The 20,359-nt window shown below is 45.0% G+C and overlaps 1 protein-coding gene across 1 annotated transcript in view; it reads left to right on the top strand.

Moving 5' to 3' along the window:
- The first annotated feature begins 1,900 nt into the window (after window positions 1-1,900).
- Window positions 1,901-20,359, top strand: part of AGFG2 (ArfGAP with FG repeats 2) — a 30,017-nt gene continuing 11,558 nt past the window's right edge. The window contains exons 1-6 of the mRNA XM_007955840.1: window positions 1,901-2,121; window positions 15,948-16,041; window positions 16,904-17,019; window positions 18,298-18,445; window positions 19,009-19,174; window positions 19,889-20,014. Coding sequence (XP_007954031.1) covers window positions 1,901-2,121; window positions 15,948-16,041; window positions 16,904-17,019; window positions 18,298-18,445; window positions 19,009-19,174; window positions 19,889-20,014 — 871 coding nt within the window. The remainder of the gene's footprint in view (window positions 2,122-15,947; window positions 16,042-16,903; window positions 17,020-18,297; window positions 18,446-19,008; window positions 19,175-19,888; window positions 20,015-20,359) is intronic.

Genomic DNA, 20,359 nt, shown 5'->3' on the forward strand with positions numbered 1-20,359 from the left:
CAGCTAAGCCTCCATTATTTTTCAGCTATCTGCATTAATTTCTGGCTATCAGCATCCTCTAACCTGCCCCCCTTTCAGTCTCCCCATTTTCATTAAATGGCACGATAAGCCACCCAACTGCTCAAAACAAAAGTCTAGAACTTCTCTGTCCAATATGGTAACCACTAGCCATGTAGGATTATTTAAATTTTAGTTAAATTAAAATAAAAATTTTGTTTTGTTTCTACCACTGTATTTCTAGCATCTAAAACAGTGCCTGAAACTATAATAGATAGTAAGGGTGAAATGAATTTTCAAACACTATTTGAAGAATAGCTCTGGTGGTGTAGTGCCTAAGGCATTTGACAGCTAACCAGAAGGCTGGTGGTTCAAACCCACCAGCCACTCCTCGAAAGGAAGATGGGGCAATCTAAAGGCAAAGAGGGGTCACTATGAGTCACTGAGGGCAATGAGCGTGTTTGTGTTTGTTTGCTTTAATTTGAAGAAAACTGCTGTGGTTAGGAGCGGGATCTCTAAAGTCAGAAGACTCAGATTAGAATCCTGGCTGGGCCATTTATTAGTTGTGTGACCCACAACAGGTCGTTCAACCTAAGACTTCTCTGTAAAACGGGGACTCTGCCTAGGGCACATAAACGAAATAGCATTTATAAAGCACTTCCTTTTGCCTCTTTCCTTCCTTGACAGCTCCCATCTTTCCTCCCTCCTCCTTACTGTTAGGAGCCATTGAGTCATTCCACACACAGCGACCCCATGGGACAGAGTCAAACTGTCTCATAGGGTTTCCCAGGCAGTAACCTTTATCCAAGCAGGTCACCAGGTCTCTCTCTTGTAGAACTGGGTGGGTTCAACAGCCAACTTGCGGTTCGCAGCCGAGCGCTTAACCCATGCGCCACCAGGGGCCCTTCCCTCCCCCTTAGCCTCGCAAATAACTACTTCTGCTTTGCATGCCTCTCTGTACAGTCTGCCTGAGAATGGCGGTGTTGGCGTGAAGTGAACTCCAACTCATGACGCTCTTATATGCGTGTCTGGACTCATCTTCCAGGGCTATGTTAGATAATATTCTCTCGTAATTCATAAAGGTTCCATTGACTCCATTTTGGAAGTAGATCACTAGGCCTGGAGGTAAAACAAAACAAAAAAAAAAGAAAGCCCACTGCCATTGAGTTGATTCCGATTCATAGCGACCTGTAGAACATAACAGAACTGCCTCATAGGGTTTCCAAGGCTGTGTATCTTTGCGGAAGCAGATTGCCACATCTGTCGCCCACGGAGCGACTGGTGGGCTCGAACTGCTAACCATCTAGTTCGCAGCCAAGTGCCTTAGCCTCTACGCCACCAGGACTCCTAGTGTGGAAGTAGATCTTTGAAATTTGGCGGGAATTAGCGTCATCAGTCTCTAGAGCATCCGACCTGCGTACCCCCAGGATACCTCCCCCTTCTCTGGCGCAAACTTTGCAGTCTTGCCAGCCAATCAGAGCTAGCGTCGGAGCCCGAGTTCCGGGGTAGCTAGAGAGTTGGAGGAGGACTCACCAACCAAAACTAGGAGGCGGCCCGCAGGGAAGGCAGAGACGAGGGGGGGAGGGGACGTGAGAGGGCACCCACTATTCTCCCTGCTGGTGCCTATGCGGGCCAATGGGAGAGGACTGAGGCCCTAGGGCAGTGGGGCGTGGCGTTGGCGGCTCCCTCAACCCAAGGCTGTTCAATGTCAGGCCAATCAGAGCGAGGAGGTGGGATGAGTCTAGCCAATCACAGTGCAGGATAGGAGAAATAGGGGGTCGAGGAGTCTCGCGCGGATGCCTCGGACTGCCGAGGTTCTCTCAGGGGAACTGAGCGGAGGCGGCTAAGGAGGCGGGAAGGCGGCATCGGTTGAAGGGGCGAAGGTTCGAGTGAGTGGACAGCGATGGTGATGGCGGCGAAGAAGGGCCAAGGCCCCGGTGGCGGGGTCGGCGGAGGGAAGGCAGAGGCGGAGGCGGCCTCGGAGGTGTGGTGTCGCCGGGTGCGGGAGCTAGGCGGCTGCAGCCAGGCCGGGAACCGCCACTGCTTCGAGTGCGCCCAGCGCGGGGTCACCTACGTGGATATCACCGTGGGCAGCTTCGTCTGCACCACCTGCTCCGGCCTCCTGTGAGTGGACCGGCAAGGAGGGCGGAGAGTCGGCGGCGTTGGGGCCACTGAGGACCCGGGGCGGACAGGGAAGCCCACGCTCCGTGGAGCGAGGGGAGAGGGCAGAGGTGGGAGAGCGGTGGGGGAGGGCAGGGCGGATGTGGTGAGAGGGTCTCAGTTTAAGGGGTCTGCGGCAGAGGTCATGGGCAAGGGGATGGGGGAAGAGGACGCAGAGAAGATCAGATTGCATTGTGAGGTGGGTCCTGGCGAAGTAGGAAGTCCGGAGAGAAAAGGAGTAACTCTTTAAGGGAGGGAGGAGAACTGAAAGTGGGGAGAAAGTGTGAAGAATTGAAGGGAACTCTCCGGGGAGGGATTTAAAGGGCCAGAGGATGACTTACACATTTAAAGGGAACGTCGTGTAGGTGGGTGGAGGGCAAACGAGGAAAGAGGGAGGGAAAGCAGCGTTCAAGATAAGGGAGTACGTTCCTTCCTTCTGGGTCGCCCCCTTCCCTGGAGTGTGAAACGGAGAAAGCAATTTAAAATAGGTAATTTAACCCAGGTTGACTGCGTGGAACTAGTAACTGGTAAGGAGACTTGTTCCAGCGTCCGAGTCCAGTTCCTCATCTTGCAGGACTTTGGAATGATTCTTAGAAAATCTAAGTTATGAGAGCTGATCGGTTACCCTGGTAGAGACTTTAACTTTTCCAAAGGTTTCCTGATCTGGTCGCGTTCCCCTTCAGTGTAATATTCTACACCTTTAAGCTCCTTGTTGTCATTGCTGGATTCTAGTGGTGGTGTTAGTTGCAACTCCTGGACACCCCATGTCTGCAGAATAGAATGGCTTCCTACGGTTTTCAAAGCTGTCATCTTTCAGAAGCAGATAACCAGGCCAGGCTTCCACGGTGCCTCCCATCCAGGAAGCACTTTCAATCTAGATTTGGGGGGTTTTGGTGTATAATCTGCGTTGCTACACTTGGCACTAGGAACTCTGGTAGCATAGTGCCTAAGGCACTTGACTGCTAACCAGAAGGCTGGCAGTTCAAACCCACCAGCCACTCCTCGGAAGGAAGGTTGGGCAATCCTACTTCTGTAGTGATACTGCTTCGGAAACCCAAGGAGGGGTCGCTATGAGTCGGGGCGACTCGACGGCAAATAACAACAACAACACTTGGCACTGGCACTTTATTTGATCATCAAAAAAAAAAAAAAAAAAACAAGTTCACTGCCATCCAGTTGATTCTGACTCATAACAACCCCCTTTAGGAAGTAGAGTGCTCAGTCTTCCTTGCAGAGTGGCTGGTGGGTTTGAACCACCAACCTTCTGGTTAGCAGTCAGATGCCTTAGGCATTCAGTCCTCCCTGTGCTAAATTAGGACCACAGTGCTAGTCCAGATTTCTGGTTATACAGTAGGGTTCTTTTTTTCCCTCCTTAGGGAATTATTTGGTTAGATGCATGACTAACATTTGATACTAGGCCTGGATCTCTGCTTTCTATATTTATCAAAAGATTTAATAGTAGTAGTAGTAGTAGTATACAGTGTTGTTTTCTAATCAGGGAAAACTTTTCTCATGTCTTCTCCCCATGCCCCTTTGCGAGACAAGGAGGGAGCAGTATTGTTCTCTTGCATTACAGATGGAACAACAGAAGCAAAGAATGGTTTAGTCATTTATCCAATGCCATATGGGGAGTTTTGTTTTCAACATGTGTGGTTTGCTATTAATTGTGATCGTGGCAAACCAGAAATGAGGATCCAGGTCTCATAACATACAGTTTAAGATTATTTCTCTGCTTTTTTTTTTTCCCCCTCCTTTGCCAAACTTTACTTTATGTTCTGATCAGTCTCGCTTGTGTGTTGTGAAGATGGACTCGACTTCAGTGTGAGAGCCGTTGTGACTTAGGGCAGTGACTTAGAACTCAAACAGGATGTGTACAAGTTGAGCTGGAGACTCAGATGAAGCAAGATGGTAGAGACGTGAGGCTGGAACAAGGGGTAGGAGTGTTTATAGCATCAGTAGAAAGGGACAGAGCGCATTCCTGAAGATCTTGTTATGAAAAGTAAAATCTGATCATAGAGTCTGGAGGAAAGTAAAGGGAAGGAGGGGGATAAAATGGATGGTCAGCGTGTAGGTCCTAGGAAGAAAATGTTAAGAAACAGAATGTTGAGTCATCCCCACAGTTAACTATGATGGTGCGAAAGATAAACACTGAATAAATGGGAAGTATTGAGATCATTTTCATTATTTTGTAGTTCTTGGTCTCAAGTGTCCCAGAGATAACATTACCTTTCTGTAATGAATATCTGTCAATTAGGGCAAAAGGAGGCCAAAGGATCTGGGACACATTATAAATCTGTCTTCTTTCCCTGGAAAAGTTAACTCTTCAAATATCAGTGCACAATTTACAGAACTTACCACTTTTCCCTGTGGTCACTGTAATTGTTCAGGTTGTGTGTGTCAACTTGGGTAGGTTGTGATTTTGATCGAATGGCTTAGCAACTGTAGTTATTCCCCATGATGAGATTGGATGTGGTGTAATCACTTCCATGGTGGAATCTGCTGTGAGCAGCTAATTAGTTGAAGAGGAGTTGCTTTTGGGATGTGGCCTGCTTCCAGTATATATGGAGATGCCTATTTGGCCTGTCATCATCTCCAGTTTCTAGAGTTAAACCAGTGACCTGCCGTGTTGCCTTGGGATTGATATTGGGATTGCTGGCTTTGCAGCCTGTGAGTCAACAATCTGCCATTTTGCCTGCTGAACTTGGATTCATCCGCTCCAGCAGCCAGCAGAAGTGTGAGTCAGAAGAAGCCTCCAGCTTGCTCCAGTGGGCCTGGAAGGCAGAGCTAAAGTCCAAGGTTGAAGGGCCTCCACCTAGAGACCAGAGTGAGAAAGTCTTCCCCTAGAGGTGGTACTCCGAATTTGGACTTCTAGCCTCCTAAAATGTAAGAGAATAAGTTTCTGTTTGTTAAAGCCATCCACTTGTATTTCTGTTACGGTAGCACTAGAGAACTAAGACAATTACAATTGTTGATCTCATGAATGCAAAGTTAAATACCTGTGCTCTGGGCAGACACAGGATGGAGATGAGTATGGCCTGAGAATTGATTAGGCCTGTCTCTGTCCAGGGTGTCTGCACCATTCCAGAGACCTAGCTTCTTAGGAACTTAAGTTCCCAAGAAACCAAGTGGGACAGATATACCAGGGTTTTTTCAGTATCAAAAGATTTTAGGAAGGACATTTCTGCTTAGGATTTAGTTTTATGAGACTCACCCAAGGAAGGATTCTTGAGATGGTAGACTTTGGGGACCACATTTTAGTGGTTGGGAAATGAGAATCTAGGCCAGCCTTTTGTTAGTAGGAAGTGAGAGTAGGATGAAGAACCAGGAGGCCGGGCCAATAAATGAAGCTGAACTGAAGGCATCAACCTAAGGAGAGAAATATCAGGAGAAACTTAGAAGAAAGCTGTGGTTTCTCTGGCTGTGACCATCTGCCTGGGTTCTGGTAGTATCTCTCATTTTGCTAATTGGAGTTCTAATTAGCATTGACTGGGGCAAGGCAGGCAGATCAGCCATTTAAGGGAGTCTTATTTTTTGTGTTCTTTTGATGTGCTGTGGGGAAGGCTAGTGGCTGGCAGGTGGACCACAGGCAGGATGTGTGAGGCAGAGGATGCTTATCGCTGGCTTCAAAGTGAGGACAGAGCACACAGAGTCCAGCAAGCAATGAGGCATGACTCCAGGATGACACATCTCAAATCCACGTGGTTGGTTGCCTGTCAGTTACTGGGAAGTGAACATTGTGGTGGGACAGCAGCTTACATATTCATTCTTTCTATCAATAAACAAATATTTATGGAGTGCCTGTCAAGCCCCAGACACTGTTTTAGGCACTAGTGATACAGTAGTGAACAAAATTGACAAAGTCCTCACCTTCATGTAGCTTACATCCTTATGGAGGTCATGGACTATAAATATATCATTGCAGATAATTGTAAGTGTTATGAAGTAAAATATGGCTCAGTATGGTTTAGAGATATATTGCAAAGAGAAGAAGTATCCTTATTAAAATTAAGAGGATATTGAGGGGAAAACTGAAGTCTCATACTTAGTACTACAGGCAGTCTGTAGATTATGAACAAGTTCAGTTCCTAAGTCTGTCTTTAAGTCGACTTTGTATATAAGTAATAACAGTTAGGTATGGAAGGAAGGTTGGGCAATCCTACTTCCGTAGTGATACTGCCTCAGAAACCCAAGGAGGGGTCGCTATGAGTCGGGTTTGACTTGACGGCACATAACAACAACATGGTTTATATCTAATGTCAGATAGTCAAGTGTTTGTCTTAGTATATAGTGTACCTTTGTATGCACAGAAAATATTAAAGAAACATTTTTAGATACACATAGCATTAATACATATATCCCTTACTTTTAGAAAGTCTGCTTTATGCTACTTCACTTTTACAAAAGATCTACATAAGTACCTGTTTTTGGTAACCAAAAGAAATCTAAAGAGAATTTTTGCTTTTACCAAAAAAAAAAGGGGGAAATTAGTGTTCAGCATTTGTTTTGCAAGAGCCATTAAAGAGGCAGCGTTCACCCTGAGCAGCGAGAGTGGCATTACCAGGCTTCTTCCTCAGGAGCTACACTCAGCGTCAACCTGCCATAGCTTTGAACTGTCTGTGAGCGCTATATGTTAATGTTCTTTTAGGTTTTATGGGTTACTTGGCATGATCTGGTAGGTTATTTTTTGAGTCTGGGATTACTCAAAATTTGTTCCCATATAAATTAACAGTAATTGCATTTTTATTTTTACGTCATTTCGGCCTACAGAAGGTTTCATAGGAACAATATACTGTAGTGTGGAGGAAGACCTGTAATACAGTAATAATAATAATAGAGTTTTGATGTGCATCACAGAGTAGCACGCATTTGTTATTACGAACTATTGTGTGTACCTTGAATTTTCCATATAACAGGCTTTCCAGAGGCTGGTTCATAACTCCAGTTGGACGTTCATAACCTGTGTAGCCAGAGAAAAGAGGAAGCAGGATAGGGTTGGTTTGCTTGCTTTGTATCTATTTTATTGTATTAAGCTTTACATAAATTTCACCATTCTTATCTTAGCACAATTTATTTCTATTATGTATATTCTCACGTTTTACAACTATCACTACTATCTGTTTGCAGAACTTTTTACTATTCTAAACAAAAACGCAACACTGGTTGTACCATAGCTTCCACTTTCCTGTTTCCCTCAGTGCAGCATAAAATCAAACTTTAGAACTTTCAGTTATATACCTAGGGATGGAATTCCTGGGTCATAGTATTTCTATTTTCAAGTATTTGGTTTGGTATCAAACTTTTTCATGTGACTGTACCATTTTACATTTCTGCCATCAATGCATGATAATTCTAAGTTATCCATATTACCATCCAATACTTTATTTTTGTTTTTCTGATAATAGCAATCCTAGTGGCAGTGGGATGTTACCTAATTGTGGTTTTGATTTGGATTCTCCTATCGACTGTAGCCTTCAGTATGGATTCAGCACAACATAAGAAAACAAAAGTCCTTGTGACTGAACCAATAAGCAACATCACGAGAAATGGAACAAAGATTGAAGTTGTCAAGGATTTCATTTTACTTGGACACACAATCAATGCCCATGGAAGTAGCAGTCAAGAAATCAAACGATGTTCTGGTGGCTTAGTGCCTAAGGCATTTGACTGCTAACCAGAAGACTGGCGGTTCAAACCCACCAGCCACTCCTCAGAAGGAAGATTGGGCAATTGGGCAATCTACTTCCGTAAAGATACCACCTCGGAAGCCCAAGGAAAGGTTGCTATGAGTCAAATCAACTCGACGGCAGTGAGTTTGGCTTTTTTGTTTTATTGCACTGGGCAGATCTGCAAAAGACCTCTTTAAAGTGTTAGAAAGTGGAGATGTCATTTTGAGGACCAGTGCACCTGACCCAAGCCATGGTTATTTTCAGTCACCTCATATATGTGTGAAAGCTGGATGATAAATAAGGAGGACCGAAGAAGAGTTGATGCCTTCGAATTACGGCGTTGGCAAAACATACCGACTATACCATGGACTGGCAGAAGAACAAACACGGGTCTTGGAAGAGGTACAGCCAGAAAGATCTTTAGAAGCGAAGATGATGAGACTTCATCTCATGTAATTTGGACATGTTATCAGGAGGGACCAGGAGAAGGACATCATGCTTTAGTAAAACAAAGGGTCATCAAAAAAAAAAGACCCTCAATGAGAAGGATTGACGCAGTAGCTGCAACAATGGGCTCTAGCATAGCAACAATTGTGAAAATAGCACAGGACCGGGCAGTGTTTCATTCTGTTGTACACAGGGTCACTATGAGTTAGAACCAACCTGACAGCTCCTAACAACACTGACTGTTGATGTTGAGCATCTTTTCATATGCTTATGGGTCATTTATATGTCTTCCTGGAAGAGTATTAATTTAACTTCTTTGATCATTGGATTGTGCTTTGTTATTGTACTTTTTAAAAAAACTTGGTTGTACTTTTTGATGTTACTGACTTTACAGAGTTCTTTGTATATTCTGAATTAACATTAATCTTTTATCAGATAAAGATTTTGCAAATATTTTCTCCCATTTTGTGAGCTGTTTTTTCACTCTCTTGGTATCATTTGATGCACAAAAAGTTTTTATTTTGATAATGTCCAAATTATGCATTTTTTTCTTTTGTTGTTTGGAATTATGGTATCATACTTAATGCATTGCAAAATCCAAGGTCATGAGGATTTTTCTCTTTGTTTTCTTCTAAGAGTTTTATGGTTTAGAATTGGTTTTATTTTAAAAGCCAGTCTTCTGAGTATGTTACAAATATGTTTACTCTTAGGGGTATGGAGTTTTTTGGAGGCAGTTAGCAAAATCCAGAGTTCTAGCTGGCTGTATTGGCTAATAGCAAAGTTGACTGTTCCAGCAAAGTTGAATTTCACAAGATCTGAGGAAAAATTCCGATTTGAAAGTTGGTGGGTGGGCTTGACTGTGGCCTCATCCCTGCATGTGTGAGCTCATTCTTGCTCTCTCTTTTTCCAATTAGAAATATTTTATCAGCTGTAGCAAAAATACACAGCCTTGGTGTGAGGGCCTAAGAAAGAGGCTGCTAGTTTCTGCTGTTTCTGAATTTGCATACATGCTGCCACAATTGTAGTTTCTAAATGGGAGACCTGGTTTTGTTCATTTGTTTTCATCCAATACCTAATTTTCTTAACCGGGATACAGGCAGTCCCTGGATTACAGACATCGACTTAACATGCAACCCTTAATTACACACAACTCCCCACAAAGCCTATTAAAAATTTGAGGCACATAACAAATGGGTGCAACTTTGTGAGAGGTGTCAAAACATTACTATTACTGTATTATGTTAAGAACATTTTAGTGTATTTGGAAGTGTTCAGTGTTTTTTATGGATAAAAAGTTAACACTGTATACTGTATACTAAGACAAACATTTGACTAACTGACATTAGATATAAAACATACCTAACTGTTCCAACTTACATATAATGTCAGCTTAAAGACAGACTTAACAACGACTCATTTGTAATCTGGGAACTACTTATATAGATCCTTTTTATTTCCCCAACATGTACATATGCTTGTTTGTTTAGTTATATTTTTAACTCTTCTACTAGAGGGTAAATCTGTCACTTGAAGCTTAGGATGGGGCAAAAACTGCTGCTAAAAAGAATCTATTCCTAAAGCAGTGCTTCAGATGCTCTTTTTTCTTCTGCTTTGCCTGGATGCCTCTAGGGATAAACCACTGTTCTTTAGAAAGAAAATGGATGATCAGGCCAGAGATCTCATTGACATCAGGGAGGTGAACACTACTCTTTGACAGTCAGTTTGTTTTTTTTTTTTTTCAGGAAAGTATGTGACATGCTTCCCTGACCTGGCTGTCTGGGTCCATTGTTTAATCCATCACCCTTCAGGTTTTAGTAGTAGATGCTTGAATCTTCTCCTTCCTCACAACTTGACTGTGGTAATAGAGTCAGAATTAAGCTGGACAGGACTCTGGGCTGGGTGTCGAGATGTACTCGTCAACCATTTATTTTGTGACAAGTTTCTACCCTCCTGTGCCTTAGTTTCCCTGTCTGCCTGCTAGTGGCAGTTCCTAGTTGAAGCACTTTTATCTTTTTCTTTTTTTATTGTCACATTCCATACAGCAGCTCACATACATTTTGTCCCATGACATTGACTGTAATCTCCCACAATACAACATCTCTCCTCCCTCTTCCTCCCCATAGCCACCTCTTTCCTGTGTCCTCCCCTCCCATGCACTCCTGCCCCCCCCCCCGAGCTGTATCTCTGTACATACATAGCCCTTCTATTCCCCCATGATACATCTCACTAAGGAGTGTATCTACCTAGTGTAAATGTTCAGCTCATAAGCCTGTCTTTTGTTTGGCTAGAAGCTACAGGAGTGGGTTCAATTCCAGACCTGAAGGGCTGTTAGGGGCCATAGTCTCAGGGATTCCATCAGGCTCTATCAGACCAGCAAAGCCAGTCCCTTTTTTTTTTTTTCTTTATGATTTTGAGTTTTGTTCCACATTGTTCTCCTACTCTATTCAGGATTGCCTACATAGATCCCCCTCCAAGTGGTTGACAGTGGTAGCTGGGCACCATCTAGTTCTGGTCTCATAGTCGTATGGGCTGAGGATCGCATGGTGTACCAGTCCCTTGGACTAATTGTTTCCATATGTCTTTGGTTTTCTTCATTCTTCTTTGCTGTGGATGAGGAGAGACCCATCATTGCATCTAGGTTGCCACTTGCAAGCTTTTAAGATCCCAGTCATTACTCACCAAAGTAGGATGTGGAACAATTTTTTGTGTAGTATGTTATGCCAATTGAACTTGATGTCCCCTGTGACCATGGTCCTGAGCCCACAGGTCCAACTACTCACTCCCTCTGGGTAGCTGGCTGTGGCCAAGAAGTGACTATAACCTTGTCCCTTGTCAGCTCTACTATATATCTAGAAATTCTTACACAGCATACAAATACATTTGTAGAAATATTGTCTGCCAACCCTAAACCTGGTCATGGGCACTCCCCCCTGCATAGACATTCCTAATCGTTGAGCCCATCTATCCACCTGTAGATCAGTATTTGCCATCACTGACAACACAGTACTGTATGTACAAAATGGTTCATCTTTGTTGTCTGTACCTCCCATTTACCTCTCTATGTCTTCCTCTTCCTCAATGCCGCTGTGTCAGTCACTCACATTTGGCACATTTCCCTTCCTTTCAGGCAAATCAATACTTGTCTCTACCTATCTAGCAGTGTTCCCTCCCCTCCCACCCCTGGTAATCAACACAGAAAATTTCCTTCCATATATAAACCTTTTCTTGACTTTTTACAATAATGGAATAATACAACATTTGTCCTTCTGTCAATGACTTATTTCACTCAGCATAATGTCCTCCAAGTTCATCTGCATTATTCAGTGTTTTACAGATTCTACATTATTCTTTAATGTTGCATAGTATTCCATTGTGTGTATATACCATAGTTTGGTTACCCATTCTTCTGTTGATGGGTACCTAGGTTGTTTCCATCTTTTTGCTGTTGTAAATAGTGAAGCATTTTTGTCTTCATGGAAGGAAAAGTGGAGTGTATTATTCAGTAAGTCAGTACCTTTCCATTTGTCTGGGTTGGAGAAGTACAAATGGACCTTGACCCTATTTTAGTCCTATCTCTCCATTCCCTCCCATTTTATGTTTTATATTGAGAGGCACAAAATTACAGATTTAGACACTTTATCACAAGGGGCACATGGACAGCTTAAAAAGCCCCTGAGGAAGTAAATTACCAAAGGTGGTGGTGGGGGATATAAAAAGCACATCCTGAAGAGGAGGACCACTGAGGAAAAACCAGAGGAAATCGGTTGAAGCAGGAAAATTTAGATTAGGAAGCGCTTTCCTAAACTTGGTGAAATTGACCCTGAGTCAGGAGCAGGTTAACAGAGGAGCCTGGACTCTTGTTGGTGATGCCTGAGTTCAAGATGAGAACTAAACTGGTCCAGCTGTGGCCTGCTTAGCACTGGAGGGGTAGAAGCTGAGGAGCGAGGAAACCGTCCACGGCGTGTGAATTTGATCACGGACACTCAGAGGCAAGGAATCCCCAAGTCTAAATGTGACACAAATCAGAGAACTTAGGGGTTGGGTAGGAGTTCTGGTAGCATAGTGCCTAAGGCACCTGACTGCTAACCAGAAGGCTAGCGGTTCAAACCCACCAGCCACTCCTCAGAAGGAAGGTTGGGCAGTCCTACTTCTGTAGTGATGCTGCCTCGGAAACCCAAGGAGGGGTCGCTATGAGTCGGGGCTGACTCAACGGCACATAACAACAACAACAAAAAAAAGGGGTTGGGTAGAACTGGCTTTTTCCATCATTGACCTGACAAAACCTTCTTACCTGAGTAGCTGAACAGGTTTGATATTTTTATGAAGCGAAATATGGCCCAGTTGCAGGTGAAGACTACAGAAAAACAGAAGGTGTGGTATTTGGGGAAATACTGGAATGCTTACTAGATCAAAGGGCTGAGGAGAGAGAGGAAGAGAGAATGAAGCAGGCAGCCTGTAGGATCCACAAATGGCTGCCTTTTCTGAGTAATTCAGAGCCCTTCATTGCCATTGAGGTGCCCTGTGAAAGAGAAACTGAAGTAGATGAAGCCAACGTAAGATAGAGTCCCGATCCTAGGAACTTTCTTTCAATTGGAAAAACTTGCCCTGTTCTGAGAAAACAAATGTATCTGTTTTCATAGAGCCTTCTGGTCAGAAATAACAGAATAGATTTGCTGTCAATCTGGAGGGGCAATACCTCCTTCCATTCTTTTGGAAAGAACCTGAGAGTTACATTGGGGAACCTGAGATTAAGTTGGGGATAGAGAGTTGGGTCTGTTTAATTCAAGGCCAGTAACTCACTTCTGGCTCATTGCATGAGCCTGGTCCATACCCAGTGAAATGCAACACACCTGGACCATTTGATTTCAGCTCCTGGGAGGAGAGGGGTTCTTGTTTAGAAATCACTTCTCACAGCCAGCACGGCCTCTCTGTGATTCAGAAACAAATAATCTGACTCATAGGCCACAGAACTAGGCCTTCTTCCTGGGCTGCAGAGTGTTGCGTTGTCAAGAATTCTCCCTGCCCCCCAGACGGGGCTGGTTATCCATAATCTGGTCTACAAACATCAAGGTCAGAGCAATGGTTTTTGTACTGTGCTGTGGAAACATCCTGTTCCATCGGACTCATTTGGCCCAAAGCACCTAACTCACTTCTTATTTTCTCTCTTCCCTCCACCCGCCCACCCCCTCAAAAGAACAAAACCAACCCTCCTGTGCATGCGCAGCCATAGAAAGTTCAGGTGCTGTAAGCATCCCCTTCCTTGATGCCCTGGGGGTTCCTCCCCCTCACCTAACCAGGAAGCCTGCCTCCCTGCTGTGGCACACTTTGTTAGCAGTCCCAGGGTGCCTTTCAGGAAATGTCAATGACCTTTTTGTGATAGGCTTAGGATCTGTTTTTCTAGTGTAAACATACTACATGTTATCTTTCTCGTGACCATGTCTCTTCCTTCCCCCACTGCTGCATCCTGAAGTCACATTTTCCCCTGAACTGTCTGTGCCTGACTAAGTGACACGCTACTGCATTGAGTAGTACCCTTCCCAGTCTTCCTGGGTCCTTCTAAGCTCCTGGGGATGCAGAACTGGGTCCTATGATTTTTGTGTCCCTCAGTGCCTACCACAAGGCCTGGTATTTTGGCAAGGAGATATCTGTTAGAGGTGAAGGAGAGGACAGGGTGACAGGGAAGTCCCTTCTGGCTAGACTTGAGAAAGGCCTGCCATTCCTAGGGGGAAGGGGCTAGTAATTAAGGTGAGAAAGAGCATAAAACCAGGCTGCCTGGAATTATAAAGAAAGCAAAACCAAGCCATTAGCAAAAGAGGCTTTAGAAGAGAAAACTGGATTCTCTCTCACTTGTGATCGGAAGAGTCTTGGGGGCACATCAGGTTTAAGAGGGATTGCTTGGCAGGGAACAAAGCCTTGCTTTTGGTTTCCCTGCTCTTATCTTTCCTTGGGGCATCCGTCCTCTTTGACTGAGCTTGTCTATCAAAGGGATATTTCTAGAACCTTTACTTAAAGGTCCAGCAGTAGAAATACCCACTATTGTATGCTCCAGTGTCCTGTCTTTTGTTGTTGTTGTTGTTATATGCTGTCGAGTTGAACCCGACTCACAGTGACCCCTTTTGGGTTGCCGAGGCAGTATCACTATGGAAGTAGATTGCCCAACTTTCCTTCCGAGGAGTGGCTGGTGGGTTTGAACTGCCAGCCTTCTGCTTAGCAGTCAAGTGCCTTAGGCACTATGCTACCAGAGCTCCCTGTCTTTTGTTAGAACCCCACAATCAGTCCTTTCGCTCCTATAAGGACAGCCACCCTTCACTGTTCACTCTGTGTGGTGTCAGCTCTCTCCTTGATCCTCTCGCTCATGTTTACACTAACGAACCTCCTACCATGCTCCCAGACTTGGCAGGAGTACCTTAATCCTATATGTGTACCTTAGCATGATGTGTGTTTCCCCAACTGCTTTATGAATTTTTAGAGTTTCCATTTGGGAAATTTTGTTATCTCTTCTTCTCCCTTTGCTTTTCCTGAGGACATCAGCTGGGCTCTAGTCTAGAGTTACTTGTGCTTTAACATCTTGATTGGCCCATCTTTTCCAGGGGAGTGAAAATCTGAAGAGGCCTCAGCAGTTGAGAGTATTTTTCCTGCATGTGCCACAAACCAAGTTCGAGGGATCCTCCCTCCTAGTCTCTGGTGTTTGGTTTATGTGGGTGTAGGCAGTTTTGTTTTAATCTGATGAGGGCAGTAGGTCTACACCAGAGCAAGACTTTAGATATAAGGAAAGGGGGACCTACGAAACCCTCCCTGGCTCTGCTCCAAGTTCCTTTGTTAGAACACTCAGGAGACCAGTAGAGTGAGGGCAAGGGAACAGTCTTTCCTGTTGTAATCCCCACAAGGTTTCTGTGGGCAGCACTGCACTCCCTGGGAGTTAACAGAACTCACAGAGCAGGCCCATGAGCATCACCACAGGATACATGTTCCCGGCATGCACCAGTCTTATATCTTACGGTATTGAACTTGATCTCCTCCTGCTTCATGGAAGGATCGAGAAATAAGCAAGTCTGGGATGTTTGTGTTCTCAGAGATCTCTTCCTAAAGAAGAGGGACCCTCTCCCCACTACCCTTCTGCCTTCTGGGTACATAAGAGGAGGAGCAGCCAGTCTGCGAATTCCTGGGGTTTGGGGTTTGGTTTTGTTTTATTTGTCACCAAATCCTGTCTTTAGTTAGATCAGGAATAGTCACAGGCCTTCATTTTCCCCTACCCTCAAGCTTGAAAGATTTGTATTTTCATGGGATCTGGGACCTCGAAGATGTACAAGTTCAAGACAATGATAAAACAGGAAGTGGGAATTAGTTGCACGCCTGAGCTCTCAGAAGTACCCCCGTGGCTTGCTGGCTGAACATTAAAACTACTTCAGTCTGAGCCAAGGTGGAGGTGGCTCTGGATGGGCAGGCCCTGCCCTCCCTCTCCACAACGACTGGGATCAGAGTATGTTCCTGACTGTTTTTTTCCTGCCTCTCATCAGAAGAAGCCTCCAAAAAGAGTCTTGTTTTTCCAGGATATAGGAAATAGCTTTAGGAAAGGAGCTGTGTCTCAGTGTAATATGTGTGCTGCTGTTTGCTCCTTGCTCTCACCCCCTTCCGCCATAACCAGACCTATAGCGCTGTTATACTTCTCTCCCATAGGAGAGGCCTGAACCCCCCACATCGAGTCAAGTCCATCTCGATGACAACTTTCACTGAGCCTGAAGTAGTCTTTCTTCAGTCTCGTGGAAACGAGGTGAGTTAACGCTGGCAGAACGGCTAGGGCTGTGGTGCCCTGTTGCCCGCTACAGTGTTCTCTCATGGTAGACTTCCGCTTACTTTCAAATATGTAAGAGGCGCCCTGGTGGCACAATGGTGAAAGCACCTGGTGCTAACCCAAACTTTGATGGTTTGAACCCATCAGCCTCTCCTCAGGAGACAGACAACAGTTTATAGAACCGCCTCAACGGCACTGGGTTTGGTTTTTCTTGTCGCTTCCTTGAGGAAGCAGGAGAAGGAGCAATATCTCGTTAGGGCTTGACTCCTGGGCACTCTCCGGGAAACTGGAGCTCCATGTGAATTGAGCTCTCCATTGACTGGGCCAGCTCCTCTGAGTAAGATTTCCATGGAGTCGGCTCTTTTGACATGAGCCTGGGCAACCCTGGTTGAAATCCATGTCATTTACTTGAAAGAAAGTTAAACCCCTTCCCTAGCTAAATCTGCTGGTAAGTGGACATCTTAGGAGTTAGCAGTACCTCTTACAGGTAATCACTTACTTGGGGGATGCAAACAAGGACCTCTGGTGGATGTCCTGGAAGCCACAGTTCTGAAAAGGGTCCCTGACCTCACTCCCAAATTTAGTTCCCTCTAATCCGTGGCCCTCTAGTTTTCATTTGTTACAATATGTAATTATAAAATTCTTTATCTAAGGGATGACCTCTCCATTCGATTACAAGCTCTGTGAAAGCAGGAATCACGTGTGTTTTGTAGTTATACATAGATCCTAGCACTGTGTCCATGCTCAGTAAATATTTGTTGATGAATAAATTGGAAGTGGGATCTTTCCCATTTCACGCTTTCTGCTCCAACCCCTGTATCTCTTGACTCCGTTCCTGTAGGTGTGCAGGAAGATCTGGTTGGGTCTTTTTGATGCCCGGACCTCTTTAGTTCCAGATTCTAGAGATCCTCAGAAAGTGAAGGAGTTTCTCCAGGAAAAATATGAGAAGAAGAGATGGTAAGGAGGAAGAAACAGATTGCCAGGGAGACAGGTGTCTGACATGCTTCACCCGACAGTCCCATTTCCAGAGTTGAACTGCACTTCTCTCTCAAAGGCTAGACTTTGGTTAAGTCAATTACGCTCAGACTCAATTAAGGCTAAATTCTGACTTCAAAAGAATGAATCCACATGAAAAGATGACTTGCTCTCAGTCACTAATTCTGCATTTTGATATCTCCTCTTTTGGGGAGACAGTAGACTGGTTGAAATGGGGAGATGAGCCTGGGGGAGTGTGTGTGCATTTTTATAGCTCGTCTCTTACGTGGGGAGAGATGGCTAGAAAGTCATTTCATACAGCTTTATGCTTTTATCCTGTCACTTCGTTCATGATTTTTATGTATGAATTCTGTTGTCCTGATGAAGAAAATAGCCTCTGTGTTGCCCCTTGCCTTGTCCATCCCCAGATGTCACTTGCTGTTGTTGGCTAACTCCAGGGTGGAGAAGAGCATGCAGAGAGGAAGTGAATAAAACAGGCTTTTGGAGTCGCTTCTGGGGTATCCTCAGGATAAAGGAGATGCTTCCAGTAGGGACCACCTACACTGGAAGTGCTGGTGACCACCTACACTGGAAGTGCTGGAAGGGGCTCTTTCAGAAATATCAGGATCTGACAGAGTAGACTATAGATTGTGAGCACTCAGAGGATAAAGTGGCAGTAACTTTTGTTGGAGTGAGAAGGAATCTGAAGAAACACTCAGGAAATAAAGGAGGGCCTTGAGTAGGACGTTGGAAAATACGATCACCTGTCCATCAGTGCTACTGTGTGTTGTATTACTTTAGACACACACGGACTGAGGTATCAGAAGGAGGAGGAAGGAGGGAAAAATAGGCATAAGCCAGGGGAAACGGAAGCTTCTTGCAGAAAAAACTGAGCATCTGACAGTTAAGGGGAAGCTCGAGATGAGCAGATGTTTGTGTTCAGTTGTGGAATCCCCTTTGGTTCAGAAAAGGGATGCGGTGGAGAAAAGAGGAGAAAGGCTTTGACTGCTGTAACCCGTTTTCCCGAGCACACAAGCTGAGCATGGGCCACAGCCTCGTCCCTCTTGTTTCAGCCTCATAGTGCCTAAGGCACTTGACTGCTAACCAGAAGGCTGGCAGTTCAAATCCACCAGTCACTCCTCGGAAGGAAGGTTGGGCAATCCTACTTCCGTAGTGATACTGCCTCGGAAACCCAAGGAGGGGTCGCTATGAGTCAGGGCTGACTCAATGGCAAATAACAACAACAATTCTTCCTCAAAGGTATGTCCCCCCAGACCAAGTGAAGGGGCCTGCTTCTGCCAAAGGCAGCGCCTCCACCCCTATCCAGGGCTCCATCCCAGAAGGGAAGCGGACACTTCTGGGTGATCCAGCGCCATCTCTCTCAGCTGCCGCCTCCACCTCTAACCAGGTAACTGTCAGATCTTCAAGTTCATGTTGGGTTTCTGGGGACGGGGTGTCAGCTTCTGACATTAAATCCCCTGGACTTTGTGGAGAGCAGTACGAGAGCTGTGGGTTGTCTCCCACCCCTGCTCTTTCCTGTATCTTACATCTGTCACCCCTGGACTCCTACCTTTTTGGAAAAAAGACCCCAACAAGAAGTCGTATTCAGGAAAGTTAGAGCATCAACTCCATTTTCTAGAAGGAAAACAGAAGGGATATTCAAATACCTGGGAAAGATGAAGAGGTAAAGACCCAGGGAGACTGGTTGGTAACATGGCTATAGATCTCAGGGTTACCTTGACTAGTAAACTCTACAATGTGTGGTTCTGGGAGCTAGTGTACTGAGAAGATAGGGAATTGGGTACGAGAAGGAATAAAGTAACCTCTGCCCAGAAGGCCTCTCAGCTGAAGGCAGTTCCTCACATTCTTCCCACTCCCACTTGCCTATCTTGGGGCAGCCTGGGGAATCATGGAGGGGCTGGGATCATGTCTGGAATTTCAAGTGCTATATGTTATTTCTTCTGCTCTAAGTCTATCAGTCAGTCTCAGGCTCGGATATCCCAGCCCCGGAGCTCCCAGGCAACCCCTCATTCCTCTGTCAAGAAAGCTAGTACTGACCTGCTGGCTGACATCGGTGGAGACCCCTTTGCTGCTCCCCAGGGGCCACCAACTTTTGCTGCATTCCCAGCCTTTGGGGGTAAGTGGGACTTGGGATGAGAACTTCCTACAACGTATGTACCCCTGACAGAGGGAATTCACTCCCCTGGGGTGGCCAGGTTTCTCACGGCTCTAGATTTCTTCATGTGAATGAACATGGGGGTAACTCTGAAGCATCAAGACTGGGAAAGTTGGGTCAAATTTGTACATGAGGGTTGTGTTTGGGAGTGTGGCTGTAAGATACTGGAGCTGAGAGCTTCCAGCACTTTCTTTTATAACACTGGAAGTGGTCTTTTTACTTGTTTTCTTGCCATATTAAAATGGTTGCAGGGTGTTGGGATTATCATGTGTTTCATTTCCCCTGCCCTCTTCCCACAGACCAGTAATAGCCAACAGAGGGTTGAACAAAGTAGTATCCAATTTTTCTTTTTCCTTTTCAGTCCCCTTCTCCCACACACAGAAAATTTATTTTTCCTGTGATTGTGCCCAAAACTAATCCCTGAACAAAATGTTAATACCTCATGGAGTTAGGATGAAAGATGGTGGAACTAACTAGGAGGACTTTGAGATACCCATTTCTCTCTGGTATTCTGGCTGCCCTGCCCCAGGCCCCTCCATCTCCCTTTGAAGAGGACCCTATGGAAAGAGATGTCCCGTAAAAGTTGCCTTTGGCCTTTAGACTTGGTAATATATGTAACATAGATAGATGTATGTATTGTATGTGTGTATAACCCTGTATTCCTTCTACCTATAGGCCAGACACCTTCCCATGGGGGCTTTGCCAACTTTGATGCCTTTGGCAGTAGCCCCAGCTCTTCTGCATTTGGACATATCCCTCCAGCTGGCCAAGCCCCATTCCAGGCCCAGCCAACACCCACAGGTAAACAATTGACTGGTTTCCTTTCTCTTGCAACTGCATCCAATTTTCCATGTCCATAGTCACCCTTCATTCACTTCTCTACTAATCTAAAACCAAAACCAAATCCACTGCCATCGAGTTGATTCTGACTCATAGTGACGCTGTGGGACAGAGTAGAACTAACCCAATAGGGTTTCCAAAGCTATAAATCTTTACAGAAGCAGACTGCCACATTATTCTCCTACAGAGCAACTGTTGTTGTTGTTGGTAAGTGCCGTCGAGTCATTTCCGACTCATAGCGACCCCATGCACAGCAGAACGAAACACTGCCTGATCCCGCGCCAGCCCCACAATCCCTGCTATACT

The sequence above is a fragment of the Orycteropus afer genome, unplaced genomic scaffold, assembly GCF_000298275.1.
Source record: "Orycteropus afer afer isolate SDZICR_OR568_19922 unplaced genomic scaffold, OryAfe1.0 scaffold00542, whole genome shotgun sequence".
In the NCBI taxonomy this organism is placed as follows: Eukaryota; Metazoa; Chordata; class Mammalia; order Tubulidentata; family Orycteropodidae; genus Orycteropus; species Orycteropus afer.